General features: G+C 46.8%; 2 protein-coding genes across 3 annotated transcripts in view; one reads left to right on the plus strand and one right to left on the minus strand.

The window, feature by feature from the left end:
- Window positions 1-1,533: 1,533 nt before the first annotated feature.
- BHLHE22 (basic helix-loop-helix family member e22) lies at window positions 1,534-2,436 on the plus strand. Its single transcript, XM_061995959.1, has one exon. It carries the CDS (start codon window positions 1,534-1,536, stop codon window positions 2,434-2,436), a length of 903 nt encoding a protein of 300 aa, XP_061851943.1.
- Window positions 2,437-10,172: 7,736 nt separating this feature from the next.
- The window catches only part of LOC104551236 (cytochrome P450 7B1), a 125,518-nt gene continuing 117,905 nt past the window's right edge, over window positions 10,173-17,785 (minus strand). For both annotated transcript variants that reach the window (XM_061995963.1, XM_061995964.1), the window contains exon 6: window positions 10,173-14,392. In XM_061995963.1, coding sequence (XP_061851947.1) covers window positions 14,096-14,392 — 297 coding nt within the window. In that variant the 3' untranslated portion in view covers window positions 10,173-14,095. The remainder of the gene's footprint in view (window positions 14,393-17,785) is intronic.

Below are 17,785 nucleotides of genomic sequence, written 5' to 3' on the forward strand. Positions count from 1 at the left end.
GCGGGGAGACGCGCGGGGTGCTCCCGCCGAGCCGAGCTAGTACTGGAACTACTACTGGAGGGAGGCAGGGAGGGATGGAAGGAGGCAAGGAGGGGGAGAAAGAGGCAAGGAGAGAGGGAAGGAGGCAAGGAGGGGAGGGAAGGAGTTAAAAAGAGTTGGTCAGTTACAATTAAAAAAAAACCAAACCACAAAAAAAGTTTGGTGCGTTTTGCCCTTTCTCACCCCGCCACCCCCCTTTCCCCCATCCCTTCATTTTCAAGATAACGGATAGGGCTTTATAGGGACACGGGGAACAGTCGTTCGAAAGCGGCAATCTGCTACATGAAAAAGGCTAAAGGGAGGAAGAGCAGAACCTCCCCTTAGTTTGGTCTCCGTTTGCCAGGGGGGGGAGGAAAAGGGGTTGCTGGGGACCACCTGCCTCCCAAGGAAGTAAAGTGGACGTTGGCAGTAGGAAGGAGGGGGCACGGCCTTGGAGTGGGGCTAGGTTTTTAAATGTTTTTAATTTTCTTTTTCTTTCCCAGGCGAAGACGAGTGGAGGTGGGAGAGGGCTATAAGTTAATGGAAATGCAGGGGGTGGGTGAGTTGGGGTGGGGGGAGACGATGTCAGTCCTGACTCCACGGCTAAGTTAGCAAAGTCTGCCGGCAGCCCTCGGAAGGGGAAGTGTTGAAGCGGGCTTTTCTGCAGTGCAGGGCTGTAATTTGCTGAAGGAGGCAAAGAACATCCTTCGATCTAAGTAGGGCTTTTAGTGTGCTCATTGATGAGTGAAAGTCGCCACACATGTCAAGCTAAAGGCAGTTGTTGGGTTACTAACAGGACACAACGTCTTGCAAACATATGCGTTAAGCTGTGTATACAGATGGCAGGGAGAATAATGGAGCAGGCGCCTCTTATAAAGCTCTAGCTGCTGCCTGTCTTCAGACCTGGGAAATGAAACTATTCAGACTCAGGGCCAGATAGCGCCTGGGATTGTTTGTTACCGTTTTAATCCTATTAATTAAAACGTTAACCTGATTGGGTAGAAAGCTCTGTCCCAACAGGCGAGTCTTCTTCATAATAACCTACTCTCAGAGATAATGATGTAAAAGACTCCCCCGTCTGCGGCGGCTGCTGGTTGATGGGTCCGGAAATCTCTTGAAGGTGAATCCAAGCAAGATAAACGGTGGAAGAGGCTCCGCTGGCAGCGCACAATGCCCCAGCGCGGCGCCTGCTGAGGGCGAGCCGGAGCCACAGCCAGAGCCCGGGCCACAGCCGGAGCCTAAGCTACAACCGAAGCCGGAGCCAGAGCTGCAGCCGGAGCCCGAGCCGCGGCCGCCGGAGCCACAGCCGCCGGAGCCGCAGCCGCTGGAGCCGCAGCCGGAGCGGCAGCGGGGGCAGCCGCGGCGCAGGGCACGGAGCAGCCCCGGCAGGAGCCGGGAGGCGATTTCTGCCAGCGGGACGCCGGGGAGCCGCCCGCCGCGGCGCGGAGCCTTGGAGAAGCGGGCCGGGAGCTGAGGGGGGCGGAGGAGGCGGAGGCGGAGGCGAGCAGGACGCCGATGGAGCGGGCGCTGGGGCTGCCCGCAGAAGAGGACCTCTTCCACAAGAGCCTCGCCGCCTCGGCCAAGCGCATGGAGTCCGCCTTCCGCTCGCCCCCGGGGCTCGACCTCTCCCACCCCCGAGACCGCCAGCCCTCGCCGCTCGCCTGCTACGAGGCGGCGGAGCCCGAGGCGCTGCTGCAGCCCGGCGTCGGCGGCGACCCGCTGGCGCTGCCGCCGGGCTCCGTCTGCGTCAAGTACGGGGAGAGCGCCAGCCGGAGCTCGGTGGCCGAGAGCAGCGGCGGCGAGCAGAGCCCCGACGACGACAGCGACGGGCGCTGCGAGCTGGTGCTGCGCGGCGCCGGGGGGGACCCGCGCGTCGCCTCGCCGGCGGCGGGCGGCGGCGGCGGCGGGGGGGGCGGGGGGCTGAAGGCAGCCGAGGGCGGCTGCTCAAACAGCCACGGGCACGGCGGCAGCAAGAAGTCCAAGGAGCAGAAGGCGTTGCGCCTCAACATCAACGCGCGGGAGCGGCGGCGGATGCACGACCTGAACGACGCGCTGGACGAGCTCCGGGCGGTCATCCCCTACGCGCACAGCCCCTCGGTGCGGAAGCTCTCCAAGATCGCCACGCTCCTCCTGGCCAAGAACTACATCCTGATGCAGGCGCAGGCCCTGGAGGAGATGCGGCGCCTGGTGGCTTATCTCAACCAGGGCCAGGCCATCTCCGCTGCCTCTCTCCCCAGCTCCGCGGCGGCGGCGGCGGCGGCGGCGGCTGCGCTGCACCCCGCCCTCGGCGCCTACGAGCAGGCGGCCGGGTACCCCTTCAGCGCCGGGCTGCCTCCCGCCACCTCCTGCCCGGAGAAATGTGCCATTTTCAACAGCGTCTCCTCCAGCCTCTGCAAACAGTGCACGGAGAAGCCTTAAGCGCCGCCGCCGCCCCCCGCCGCCGCTGCGGTCCCGGGGAGAGGCGACCGCCGGCGACCCGGACCTGGACGCGGACTCGGCCCCGACGGCGGGCCGGGGGGCGCAGAGGCGGCGGAGGGACTGACCGTTGCCCGGCCCCCGTCGCCCGGCCTCGCCTCGCATCCCTCTTCTCCTCGGGTTTTGCCGGGACGGGACCGCGAGGGCGACGGGAGCCCGCCTGCCTGCGTGCGGCGCCGGGGAGGGGGCGCGAGGCCGCGGCTGGGCCTGGGGGGGCTGGAGGGGCTGACTCTCGCCGGGCACTCGCTGCGCGCCGGGACAAAGGCGAGGCCGGGAAACTGCAGGCTGAGCTGTGAAGCCGGGGAGAGGGACGGAGAGCGGCTCCCCCTCTTCCCCGGGCTCCCGACCCGGCAAGGTCCGCAGCGACCTGGGCACGGAGATGGATGGGACAAATCAGAGAGGGCACTTGAACATAGATTTTTTTTTTTTAATTATTATTAGCAGTATTATTATTATTCTGAGCCAGGAAACAAACTAACTTGAAATGTAAACTTATTATTTAAGCGACACGCAGAAACAAAGAGACTGAACCATTGCTATGGAAGACTCTGTATTTTTTATCGTCTCTAAACTTTGATCCTGTGAAAATGCGCAAAGTTTGGTGAGAGTGGTTAAAAAAAAAACCGAGAGAGTTAAAAAAAGAAAAGAAAGAAAAGAACAGGTCAACCCCCCCTATTCCATGTGGCTGAAAGTATCGCATTTAAAAAAAAATATGTGCACCTTGTTTCTTTCCACTTTGCAATGATGTGTAAACAAAACATGCTATTTATTTGTTATTCTTTAAGTGACCCTTCCACGTCAACAATATTTATCGTGTTAAGGTCACGGGTCTTATGTGCAGTTACTTTAAATGCTTCTAAAATTCTGTTTATGGATTAACTTCAATTGTGTGCCAAGTGTTTAAGACGTTCATTTGCCAACAAGTTACAACCAGAAATGTTGATGTACCCGAGCTGCTTAGGTTTATAAAAGGTCATCTGGATTTTAAGTTGCATCATCCCTGTATTTAAATTGAGCTTTAATAAATTGCTTTAGTCCAAAAATTACAGGAAAGGTGTATTCTTAATTGCTCAATCAACTGATTTTTGAAAGGGTATTCTTTGCATTATAACAGGTAATAGCTATTTACTTTTACAAGGCATCAGAGCAATAGCTGCTACAAGAACACTTGCCAAGCCAATGTTTTCCCAGGCGCTGTGTTTGCAAAGGTATAATTTAAACCGCTTTTAATCTGTATGTAAATTATTCTGACTGTGGATGATTATTTAAGTCGAAATACTTTAAAATACTTTAGACTGATTTACAGAATGAGTGGAATTATTTTCCTTTCTTTTTTTCGGGGGGAGGAGGTGGGGGGGAGGTGGCCGGGGGGGGGGGGGGTGTTACGGAAGAAAAATGAGAGATGAAAAGCAAGAAGTAGCTATTTACCCAAAGTGAGCCTTCAGTTTGAGTTTGCATGGCTGGGTGACTGTCTCTCTGCCATTTGTAAATCAAGATTTTTTTTCTTTTCTTTTTTTCTTTTCTTTAAAAAAACGAGCCCTGCTATTTTCCACTACTCGCAGATAATACAAATTCGGACTGTCAGGTTGGATGGCAAAACAGGAGCCATGATGGATCTGTTGGCAGGTCACGGATGTGTAAAGAGTGATATATATTAAATAGGTCAATCAGATTATGACAGCAATGTACGATCGTTTTTATGTGTATCTATGTCGGAAAGAATCTTTATTAAAATATTTTCAACAAACGCTTGTATCATGCTGTGCTTTGTTAAGCAAGTATCTCCAGATTTAAAGAGGTGGAGGGGGGGGTGGTAGTTTCCTTTCCTTTGCCTTGTTCTCAATGCCCCCGCAGCACAGATCCCATCCCCAAGCACCCCACTCCCGGTAAGGGATGTCTTGGAGCGGGGGGGCGAGAAGTTTTCTCTGTGGTGCATTCCTCCCGCGCTTGCGACTGGCGGTCCGCGGCGGTACGGGGCAGAGCCGTGGGGCAGCCATGGGGCTGAGCTGGACCCTGGCCGCAGGTCCCGCCGCTTCCACGCTCCCTCTTCGTCGCCCGACCCGTGGGGCTAGCTGCCCCGCTGGGTGATGTGCAGGACATTCCCGCCCCCCCTCCTCCCGCCTCCTCCCTACTCTACAAATTTTGGAGATGCACCTCCCCTCGTGGCCTCTCCTCCTTGCGCTAAACCCGAGGGCAGGGGAGCAGGCAGCTCTCCAAAGCTGCCCACCCTGCGCTTGGGCCCGGGCCTAGGGTCCCGGCCCTGATCAGTGTCTGTCCACCCCAACTCCCACCCCTGACTTCGGGCGGCCCGGGCCGGTGCTGGGTGTCCGTGGAGCCGCCTCCCAACGGCGGCCCCACAGGCGGGGGAAGGGGATAAATATTTTCTGCTCCACTTCCCATCAAAAAAGATTAATCAGAACCTGTAACTTTTCAGGAAACATAACTGTAAAGTGCCACGGAGCTGTGGGAAGGCAGCCCAGAGAGGGTGGGCAGATCAGCCCCCAGGCGCAAGGAGAAGCGTCTCTCAACATTTACTAGACAAAGGCTGGGTGCGTCTAATTATGATTATTAAAACAATTTCCATGACGATGTCTAATATTATGTTAATTTGAAAACAACTGTGTATGAAAACTGTCGACTATAATACCTAAATTCATTTAATGAAACACATCGTTAAGGCAATTAAACCTCCTGGATGTGATTAAGGAACATAATTACGACACTGTTCTGCGCCATAATTGGGTGTCTTTAATCAAGGGGTAAAGTGATCAGCAACACAGCCATTAGTTTGTATTGTTCTGTCTCTGCTGTCCATCATTCTGATTAGGAATTAACCACCGCCACCAGCCTGGCGTGGTGCGTGCCTGTGTCTGTGTGTGAGAGCGTATGTGTGTGTGTGTGTGTGTGTGTGTGAGTGTGTGTGAGTGTGTGTTCGTGCATATAACATCGCAGGACACATTTACTGCAAGATTTACCGCCTAATATATCTGGCTACCGAGCAAGCTGCCCGGAGAGGCACACCCCTGGAAGGCGCGGGCGCTGCTTGGCTCTACCCGGCTCTCAGTAAACTCCTGCAGAGGCCGGGACCTGGCCTGGGAGAGCAGAGAAGGGGCTGTGAGAGACCCAAGCTCTGCTTCCCGGAGGGCGGCGTGTGCGCGTCCTGTCCCGGCCGGGGATGCTCCCCTTCTGCTCGAAGGAGCGGGGCGGCCGCTGCCGTCTACGGCACACCGGGCGGCTTCTCCGTTCTCCTCTCGTCCGTCGCATCGGAAAAGTGGGATCGAAAAGCTTTTCGTTCCTAGCTACCGCTGCCTCCCGACTCTCTCTTGCTTCCTCCTTGCTTGCTTTGGAGGGCGACGGCGGGACTCCGACGGGGAAGAGGTGTTGTCGCTCCCGGCCTCTCGCCCCTGACCCTCCGCACCCGGCAGGCTCACTGGAAACCGCCACGAAGCCGCCGGGCCAGTCCCTGGGCACTTCTCGACAATGTGTGTGTTGGGGGTGGGGGGTGGAGAGAGGCTCCCCCGCCCCTCTTAACGCTTGATAGATCGCTTCACCAGAAAGGAACGTGTCCCCCCTTCGAAAGAGCTTTTTCCCTGTTCCCAGCCGTCCCACCGAAGCGGGATCTCCCCCAGTCTCCTCTGAAGGCTCCCCCTTGTCCCAGCCGCTCTGCCCGGCTTCCTTCACCCAGTCCTCGGCCCTTTCCCCCGGCTCAGAGCCTGAAATTGTCCCAGCATGAGTGACATTGGCTTTCCTAATGTAATGACTTATGAAAGATATAATCATGTGTTAAATTGAATCCTCCGCTTAACTGTTAATGGTGTGCTCTGGGCACATTTACGTATTAGATGCTATGGTAACTAATTACCACTAGAAGAAGGGATAATACACTTTCCAGACTTTGACAAATAATTATGAGTGTTCACATCCCTGCTAGCAGCAGTTGCAGCGGATCTGCTGGAATGAGTAAGTGAATAAATGAATGGGTAAGTGAACTTGTGTGCATGGAGGGGACTAGATAATGAATAGTGGTCAAGTGAGTTTTCTTATTAAAACCTTTAATGAAAATGTGATTTAGGGTGGAAGGGGAAAAAAAATCCGCGCGACGCTGCCTCTAAACGTAATTAAATCGTGTAATATAAACATCAGAAACATAAATAAGTTTGCTTTTAATTAAAACGGAGCAGTCAAAGTAAATTATCCACGTGTTCAGAAACTTTACAGCAATTAATACTTTTTTATCTTTCTTTCTTTTTTTTGGTGAGAGTGGTGGCAGAGGGGGGTCGTTGGGGGAATACAATAAAAGAGCCAAGGCTCGACGCCTCTCTCCAGCATCATTTATAACTTTGACCATAGCTGCTGCCAACAGGCCGGAGGGATCCCGAGGCTCAGAGCAGATGGCGGAAAAGGTCCTGGCCAGAGAGGGACAAAAACTTTGGGGAAGTTGCGTTGGGCTCCGTGTCCCGGCCCCGTCCCTCGCCGCCCGTTCCGTGGGGCCGTAACCGCCCGGGGAGGGGGGTTAGGAGCTTTTGCGCTAGCGGAACCCATCGGGGACTTAGCGCTGGCTCACTTGTCTGAGGCAAGTGCCGCAGGTGCCGCTCCTGCCCGCTGCCCCGGCTGTCATCCCGGCCAGGACAGGAGCCCCGGCTTTGGCTCCGGGGGCAACCAGTCCCGCCGCAGAAGGGACATCTGCTAAATGAGCAAAGAGCTGAGGACAGCCCCATTTCCCCGTGGTCACACATCAGCTTGATGTCACCTTGCCCCCCCCCCCCCCCCCCCCCGAAACGCTCCAGAAGGGGATTCACTGTAGTTTGGCAGGGTCTCTGGCCTTGGGAAGGGTTAAATCCTTCCCCAAGCCCCTAGTTGCCCTTGTCCTCTCAACCTGATTCAGAGATGTATAATAAAATATGAAGCAAATTTATGGTCTGTTTCAAGTACTTTACTGCTGTATTTTTAAATTCATATATGCACATACAAGAACTATGATCTGTGAATAATTTGAAATGCTATAGGAAAATGATGCATTTTAGATCAAACATAACCGTTTTCTTACATAATTGTCTGGGATTAAAATAAAAAGAAAGATGCATTTCGAACAGAGACAAAGCTGAAAACCTAATGACAGCCATAAACTGCTAGACAGCCATAAATTAACGTCTTCATCAAACACTGAAGGGATCAGCGCTTACCTAAATCAACAATTATTTCTACCGAGAAGTTGCAGAACAGATTGCCCCTCTAATACTATTTTTAAATCCTCCTAATTGAGGATTAGGGGCAAACAATCGCCTTTCCAGAGTAAACCTACCCTCCACCAGCCGAAGCTCTCCAAACTCACCTAACACTCGGATCGGCTCCCGAGGATCCGAGGAACATCCTCGGGTGTCCCGTCCCCTCTTTTCCCCCTCCAGCACCCCTGGACGCACGCAGCTTTTAGGGAGAGGTGGCTGAAGTCTCCCCCGACCCCCCCCCACTCCCCCCTCTCCATCCCTTTCTGCCCGATTTTCGGCGGGGGTCGGCGGAGCTGGGAGCGCAAGCCGGCGACGGCAGCCGGCGGGAAGCACGGGGAGCTGTGCGGATGCCGAGGCGGCATCCCGGAGCCGAGCCGTCCCGGAGCGACCGGCATCCCCGTGGTCCTTCAAGCCCTTTCCATCAATCCCGAGTTCAACTAATGCCCATCCACTCCTCAGGTTCAAAGCTTTAGGGAGGCGGCACTTGGCTCAGCTGTAGCGACCTCTCGTAAGAGGCTGCTGTTAAGATTTCATTTTTGGAAGGCAACTGACAAAATACACTGAGAAGATACCCGATTCACTGGCTCACAAGAAGGAAATAAGACAGGGAAAAGACTTGCTGCCTATAGGAGATTAGCGACTCAAATATTTGGAAGAAAGAGGTAGCTGGGAAGATGAGGTGATAGGAAAGAAGTCACTGTGAAAAGTCATCACAGGATGTTTAGTTATTGTCTTTTACTCTCCCTGAAGCCAGAACCTAGACTTTTATTCAACTTTGCTGTACTCATAGCTGCTGTTTGGGATGTGTGTGTGAAATTACAAATCAACACATCAGTGTCAACATCGATTTAAGAAAATCTTGCAAGATAGAATCTGTGAGGTTCCTAGCAGGAACATCCGAAGCTCAGGCTTCTTTTCATTATTTATTTTGGTGTAAATAGTTTTGAAGACAAGCACATTTGTGCTAGTACAAATGATTTATTCATGCAACCTCAGTACCTGCGATCCCAGGCAAGCCTGATGCAAACCATGGGCTACATAGTTACAGTATTGGTTTATATGAGGATAAAGATCTCATTACAGTTTTAATTCTCTGCTTTCAAAGGAAGATAGGCTATTTTCTATATGCTTATATATATGCAGCAACCATTTCTTTCTACTTATTATTGTTTATAAACACAGACAATAACCTAAAGATCATAATATTTCCGTAAATGTAACTTTAAGGGGTGTCTTTATAATGAGATCATTTTTCAGATACATTGTGGATATTATGTCATGACTAGCCAGGGTACATAGGCTGGTTTAACTAACAGGCAAGAAAATACTTCACTTTCTATGGTCTGACAGTTAAAATAGCTCTGTTCATATGAATCAAGCATATGTCGTGCATAAATTGATGTCTCAAATAAGTTTTAAAATACAGTGCGATATAAGTAACACCAAGAAAGCACCTGGTGTCAAACCAAGTATTAGATAATATACAGTGTTAGGAGGCCTTATTACTCCCTCTGCCACTCACTGTCATGTCCCCATCCCTGTCCCCACCTTTTAGTCCATCATGAAAAGCTCATTCACAAATGTGCCCTTTGGGAAATCTTAAACAATAGCACTTTTTACTTTTAACTTCTAATATAGTCTGGCAATTGCACAAACATGTTTACCAAACCCAGCAAAATGCTGCAGGTCTATCTTCTCTGGGACATATCTTCAACAACGCTCACAGACATACCTGACAAGCATTTCTGCACAAAGGAATGAAGAAACACCCATGTCTTTAGGGTACAACTTTCGTATTAAATGCCTGCTTGTAGAAGTCAGTAGCTATAGTGATATCTAGAAAAGCCAAGTTGTACTTTGCTGGCACGCTGCTGTGGATTGTAACAATTTTCATTGTTACCCTTTTAAAACGAGCTGAGAGAACAGAATATTTTACATGAGGTAGAGCACCTTGTAGTACACAGGTTTGCAAAAGAAAAAGCACAGGCGTTTATTTGGGAATGCCTGGTAGACTGCAGATATTTATACTGATTTTGAATGATGTCCTAAGAATGTCAGAAGTACTGACGTGGGGTTTTTTTTCCCCTCAACTCATAAGAACCGGCTTAAGTCTGACGAAGGGTAAAACTGACTTGATGATTTCCTAAATTCAAAGGATTTGCTCTACGTCAGTGATGAATGAAAGGCTTTTTTTTAAACTTTTCTCTTACAGAAATACCTTTCAAGATCAAGTAAAAGAAAAATGCAGTATGCTGAATAAAGAATCTAAAATCTGAAAGCAATAGTTGTGAACCTGTGAGAAAAGTGTAAATGTAAGGTGGAAAAAAAAAATGTCATGGACAGTCATTCAATACTAAAATAAAGATTTTTATTTTTATTGTGCCCTTGAGATACAAAATTCATTTAAGATGTTAGATTACTAAAATAAAGAAGTTTCAATTTTCTTGCTGAGAAATTCACAATATACCTTATTTGATCTAAGAATCTTAATGATGGATATTAACTATTAAAGTAGAACCTAACCATTGTTCATCTATATACAAAATGTCAGTTTGCACAATTAAGAGCAATTCACAATCTTTTGAATGTCAGAAAGTTCAATAATGATGAAATAAAAGATCATTTATGATTCTACAAGAGAAATTCACAGAGCAGTAATTATTCATAAAAATAGCAACGCCAAAAACAGTGACATGCAGCTGGCTTAAAAGCATCAACTAACAAACAACTCTTAAACGGTTTTATATTAGCACATTAGGACATATTGGCAGAGATGAGAAAGTCTAATTTGCAAAAAGGCATAGAGAGACTAGCATGGTCTTTTAAGTAATGCGACAGTTTAAAAAGTTTACAATTGCTTATTGCAGTAGTGAGTGCCAGCAAGAAAATGGAGAACATACAATCTGTAAATGAAAATAATAATAATAAAAGTCATATTTTAGCATTCACATTAATTGTGGTGAATTCACTTTTCTTCCCAGGTGCTATAAAGCATCATACTGATGTAGTAAGCCTATTTTATATAAGAAAAAAAGGTGATTAGGGGCCATACTGTCTTAGTAAACCTATGAGAGAAAAAAAGATGATTTTTTTTAAAATAGCAGAAGATATTCTGACTGTAGCCAGAGGCAGTGATGGCTTACATTCAGAGGCTGGTACTGACCGGCCGTGTCACATTTTAAACTCATCAGTGAGTGCACCAGTGCACTAGAGGCACAGCAGAGAAATTCAAGGGGCATCACACCCTCCTCCTGTCTGACTACGCCTGCTCCTGCAGGGTCAGTGGGTGAGACAAGCAGGCAGCACTGGGCTCGCAGAGCAGGCCTCACTGCTGAGGTGGAGAGGAGGGACAGGGAAGCACAAGCTCAGACTGCCTCCCATCACTTATCCCGCCAGCACCGTTGGCATCCGGCACCTCCAAACAGCACTGCTATTTTTTGCTTAGATGATTTTGCCATCTTAGTGCCTCAGTGCAAGACACTGAGAGTTGTTCCCTCCTGGTTTCTGTGACTGAGGAGGTCATAAAAAACGTTCTTCTGCCTTATGTCATGAAATGTGCTCTTCTTGGTGCAGTACGTTGTGGCCAGCTTGGCTCCACGGATGGTGCATGCTCATCTTGTTATGCTGCTTTGACTTACTGATCAGGAATACCGACACCATGGACCTTTCACTCCCTGCTCCATGGAGACTGAGTCACTCCTGGTCAGAACAACTGCTAACTCTTGCTAAGTCACCTCCTCAGCTGCTGAGTACCTGGACCAGAAGGGCTTAACAATTCCTCTGTCCTGCTCTAGCTCTCATGACTTCCCGTGGGGGTGAGGCCTACCTCCTCTGCAGCTGGGGCACACTCAGGGAGTGATGCCGTGCTTATCACCAAAACTCATCTACCAGGAGCATGGGTTACCACAGACACAGTTCCAGGACAAGCTCAGGGCTCAAAATAATCAAAACATAAAGCAAGGCCCATCCAGCTTCTTAGAGCAACTAACTCTCATCCCAGAAAAACACTGGTCTCTCGTGTGGTGCAAAGAGTGTTCTCCAACCCTGATGCAAGGCCTCCAAATGTCTTCACAGAGGTTTCCTGCAAATCCTGGGAAAGATTCTGACCCTTTTTTTCCCCCTTTTTTTAAATGGAGGCATGTCCTACAGATTTAATTTGCTATTTTGGAGAAAATCTAGCTCTTAAGTTCTAAATAGATACTATACAAAGTGATTAGCAATTAATCTGAAATTACTAATGATTTGCATGTACTTTTGGCACAGTCCTATTATGTCCTACCAAATTATGCAGCAGTCTGTGATATTCTAATTCAAAACCCTAAAAATAGAATACAATTATATAAAAAAAGTCTTCTGTTTAAAACAAATACCTACTGTTATTTTCACAGTTGCTTCAGGTTTGTTTCAAAGTTGGATGCCAAGGAAAGATTTATCATAACTGTGGCATGAGACATTTTACAGCTTACATTTAAGCAATAATGGAATACAGTCAACAGTGTAATGATACCAACATTTCCTCTCTCAATAAACCAAGCTCTAATGTCCAAAGTGGATTGTGAGCTATGTCTGAGCACAGAATAGCTCCTACAGAGGAAACTACAGCAGTAGGTAACTTGAGTAACTCTCCATAAAAACAAATTTTATTCTGTGTCACAAAGCAATAATCAGCTTTTGCTGTTGATTAAATGGTGAAGCAAAGTTAAAGTATTTAATCAACTGCAAAGCCCATTTAATGTAAGTATATTCCAACACTGTAGACATTACTGATATTATATATGAAGAGAAAATGTTTATCCAATATATCTCACAAAACCACAATTTTCTCCTTGGAGGATGTGGAATGTGGCTGTGCCAATCTCAGAAAGGCTTTCCACTGATGCTTATTTAGGGTATGTGCTTTAGATGAATAACTAAACAGGCTTCCACACAAGTAGCAATAAATAATTCTAATCCTTAGTATGTATGCAGCAGTTCCTATCCATAGACCATCAAGTGCTTTACAGAAGAGTAAGATTCCCTATTTTAAAAGACTTTATGGTGGCACATCCCAAAGAGATGTTTTTTGGGCACGCAAGGCAAGGCCTACAGACATGGCTACTCTCCCATCACAACTGTCATCTTGGCAAGTTGAGACTGGGAAGCCACGAGAATCCTCACCAGTCTCCAAAACGAGGGTTGGGAAGAGAGACAGGGTCTAAAAATCTCAGACCCTGTACACTGGGAGATTAATTTTTGAAACATGAGCCGGTCATCCAGTGAAGCAGGCTGGGTAGCCAGTATACAGATATCTTCTGTGGCTGCCCACAGTTTTCACTTGCTCTAGTTTTGGCAACAGGGAAGAGTGTATTTTCCAATTTGGAGATTGATAAGTGTGTTTCCGAACACAGGTCACACTACTCTGCCTATGCATGACTCAGGAGCAGTAAAACACCATTAGAAAGTATTTTTAGATACCACGCTTGCCCTTGAAGCCCTCTTTTGCTTTTGTCTTTTTGGAGAAATGAACAAACACAGGAAAAGGTGAAAAGAAACACAGGAATGTGTTACTGGAAAAACAGTGAGACAAACCGAAGGTAGTTTTTGAGATGACTGAATCAAATCAAACAGGCTCATATATTTTCTCCGTGAAGAATATACTCTTCTTTTTTGTCTCAAAAGCCATAACAGATAATTTAGGCTTGATCCAAAGCCTATTAAAACAAACTGAACCTCGCTACTGACTTTAAAGGACTTCAGGAAAAAAAATCACAGATTTTAATTTCTTTGTATTGCACCAACTCCCCCCAAAAAAAACCCCAAACCCAAAGCACATAAAATTGAAATCAGAAATGTTTGCCAGTAAGACACTCTTACAAATCATCCCACACCACCCCACACAGAGAAAAAAAAAAAAAGGACATAGGACTAAGTTCTCCCTTTCTTGCTGTCGTGCTTCTATGAGCACATGCAGAGATGCCTCCAGGTGGTGGGTGTATGGGACCTCCCAATGTAACAAGGGGGAACCGCTGTGCTGGAGGATTGTTGAGCCTGCGTCTCATATAAATGGCCTGGATTCAGCTTGATGTCATCCTCTCTGTAAATTCTACTCAACTCCTGGCCAAGAGTATGAGAGTCTGTCTTGTAGGGACATTGAGCTATTTACTTGGCCAAACTTTTGTCATCTCAGCCTCACTACTCACAACTCAGGCAGGACAAATGGAGGTTGCATGTCCCTGCATCTGACATCTACCTCCAGCCTAAAGGCTTTTCTCCTTAGAAACAAACAGGAAGGAGGTAAAAGCAGAGAGGGAAAAGCAAATGTTTCCAAAAAAACCACCAAAGCTGAGTGATGAAACAGAGGAAATACGGAGATTAGTAGCAGGCATACAGGCAGCCGCTCACTTTCTTAAGGACCTTAGCTTGTAACGAAAGTCAATATCAACGTCTGGCAGGAGGATACCAAGGCCCATACGACTGTTATCAAGTCTGACAGCTTTGTTTTCCACTAGTTCTACATCGAAACGAGCCAATAGTAAGAAAAGAAACATCTTCATCTCATTCATTGCAAGGAACCTCCCTGGACACATGCTGATCCCAGAGCCAAAGGGCATTAGGAAATATTTCAGTTTTCTTCCTGCCTTGTAGAATGTGGTTTTCTTCTTACCATTCTCTATGTATCGATCGAACTTATATTCCTGAAAATACAAAAGCAAGAGAGAGAGAGAGTGAGACATTTAACAAGGCAGTTAGATGAGTTGCTTTGTTTGCACAAAGGTAACGCTTCTGAAACCCAGAAAATAAGGTAAAGAGGAAGACAAGGCACTGACAGCTTCTCCTTTTTAGCTGGTTCTCTCAAGGTTCATTAGCTCACATTACATTCTCTGCAAAGAAAACTCCTTAAATCCACTTACTTAGCTCAGTCCTTTTACATCAAGCTCCTTCAACTTCCATGTCTCATCCACTGAGTGTCTGGCCTATATTGATTGTAATTAGATTTTGACCGCTTTGTAGTAGTGACAAAGAACTTTAGTGAAAGGACAATTTTCTAGCAAAGCATCACACGTGCTTGGTGTGGTACATACATCATGAATAAGGATAATCTGCCAAATTCTGCAAATGTCTATGAATAAATTAATGCATTGCACCGATCTTGCCCTTGCAAGCTAGAGCAAAATCCATCCTTCTTTTGCACCCAGTGGTGCAGGTTATTCAGAAACCAGACCCAATGCTTTGCAGTCAATTTTCCCTTCAGTTGGAGATGGTTGCTGTTTAATTTGCCACATCTGACCTTCAAATGTTTTGCTCCGGAAGCTGTGTGCAAAGCAGGACAACTGCCAGCAACTGACTAGTGCTTTCAAGTAAGGCTTGAGGTTCCGCTTGCAACCTACATTCCATAGATTGAACATGCTTCTGACTATTTTCCAGTAGCAGGATCCCTGTTTAGGGATAATTCATGTTTTTGAATGAAGGAGATTTGGCATTCTCACTCAGTCAACGGCAAATTAACCACTTACAGAATCCTCCTGCATGCTTTGAATAAAAATGACAGACACTTCTTGCTTATGGTCACTCATTAGCATTTGTCCTGCTTTGCATACATCTGCTATAGCAGCAGCCATTTGGAGCTGGCTGGGAACAAGTCAGTCAGACAGAAACCTACCTCAACTGATTAAAAAAACCCACACCACAATGAAAAATACACTGATACGGATCTACCCATTAGATTAAAGGCTCTGAAAACCACAACCTGCAGGTTGTGCCATTGAGAAAAAATAGTGGCAGAAGAAGTGGTCTATGAGAAAAGGAATAAGTACAGGGTGTTCTAGAGGAGATGTAACTTTGGGTGTTGAAGAACAAGAGTTTGCTTCTTTAAATAGCGGAGGCCTGGATTTTCCACAAAGATGAAGGTGATTATATGTGTGTTTCCCTTGTCAAGTAATTCTTTTCAGTCTCTTTGAACACTCCAGCCAAAACAAAGCATGACACTTTTTTCTTTCCTGTTAAGTTATTGCTTCATTTGAAGAAGCACAGTAACAAATTAAAGCCTAGAATACCACTTCTTCCTTAAAAAAAGATTATCTTCCTGAAATGTAAATCCTGCTGGTCTAAAAAAGTGCTGCTAAATATGAACTGCAGTAGCTTAAAAAGCCAACCCAACACAGAGCTCTTCACTTGCGTGAACATTCCCACAAGGTGCACTCCTGGCATCTGGAGCAATTAAGAACTGTGATATTGAACACACAGACGTACTGGGTCAAATCTTACAGTTCCTTTGTCATCTTAAGAGCCATCCTAAGGAATTAAGAAAGCAGAAAACAAGTCTGAGACAAGAAAGGAGCCAACAACTGTGACATCAAACTCAGGCTTGTGCTGATGAAGCTTCTCAGATTGGATAGCGTTTCCTTAAAAGCTAGTTGATGGCTAAATAAAGACTAATTTTTGACAAAGGAACTTTCAGCCATGATTCTTGGCAAGACATGGTGGTTGATGGCAAGGAAAAAGTGAAGACACTGAGAAAGAACAGGTAATAAATTTCTGTGTAGATGGCTTGGCAAGAATATTATAAAAGTTGAGCAATCTCCTCTGATTGATAAAAGTCTCTCTCTGTCACATCTCGTGTTTAGCTTTGTTTAGAAGCCACCATGTAGGGTTTCCTGATACTTCACTCTATGGGATTTGCAGAGTTTATTGAGCTCTGTACCTAGCTGAGTTAGGATTTAGCGGTTCACTTATCCACTTTACAGAAAATTGACTTGTTTGTTTAGGCTTTGAAGAGTGGAGAAAGAGGTCAACACTATATATGTACACTTACACAACATGCTGCCAAAGCAGAATCATAGAACTGTTTTTGTTGGCAAAGACCTTTACGACCAACCACTAACCTCACACTGCCAAGCCCATCACTAAACCATGTCCCTCAGAACCTCATCTATGCACCTTTTAAACATCTCTAGGGATTTTGACTCCACCACCTCCCTGGGCAGTCTGTTCCCGTGCTTAATAATGCGCTCAGTAAAAAAGTTCTTCCCAATGTCCAATCTAAACCACTGGTGCAACTTGAGTCCATTTTCTCTTGTGTAATCATTCATTAGAGAGAACAGATCATCTCCCACCTCACTACAACTCCCTTTCAGGTAATTGCAGAGAATGATCATGTCTCCTCTCAGCCTCCTCTTCTCTAGGCTAAATAATCTCAGTTCTCTCAGCTGCTTCTCAAGAAGATAGCTTGGACTTAAATTTATGTATCCAGGAGAAAAGTATGGCTACAAAATTATCTCGTCAAGCTGCCTGTTTTCCCAGGAAAGTTTTCCCTAAATACATGACAAGCTCAAGACTGCACCTTTCAAAAAATTCATTCTCCATCTCTATCTGATCTTCAGTAGTTATTGTTGAAAGCACACTGCATATTTTAAGAACCAAACAGAACAGTGATTTCCCCACTTTTCGAGAGGGCCCATGTGCTGAAATCAATGCACTGCAATGTGTGGATTGCTCATTCACTATCAAACAGATAAAATATATGAACTAAAGCTGTACTGTGAAAGCTGAGCAGAGCTGATACTAAGCAGATATTTTCAAGCAATGGAAATATGGTAATATATTCTGGCAATTATTGGATAAGAGAGGGGATCAGTTTCCACACTGATGCTTTTGGTCTAGGACCTAAACAAACAGATGGACTTCTGACAAATCAATAATGTTCTCCAAAATAAAGTGTTAAGAGTAAAATGAGAAAAAGCTTATTTGTTAGTAGCTACTGTTTTAAGGAGTGAAATATTAATCCACTATTTGCCAATATGTGGGTTATTTTTTAAAACCCTAAGTCTCTTATCAGGCTTTGTCTTCATTTTGGGGTGGTGACAGCCAGCAGAACCCTCTGGGACATTATTTCCGTTTTCATGGCCCCAGTGTTCATCCCAGTGACCACAAGTTACTCCTGCTAACTCCAATACATTCCATACCTTCTCTCACCGAAGGTGGTGGAGTTTGTGCACAGCAAGACGCTGCCCTGCACCAACAAGGCACTTGAATCTCATCTTTTCTCTGCAACCTCATATCTTTAAGTTCCTGAAAGACAGACCCTCAGG

Source organism: Colius striatus, chromosome 4, assembly GCF_028858725.1.
Source record: "Colius striatus isolate bColStr4 chromosome 4, bColStr4.1.hap1, whole genome shotgun sequence".
NCBI classification, from domain to species: Eukaryota; Metazoa; Chordata; class Aves; order Coliiformes; family Coliidae; genus Colius; species Colius striatus.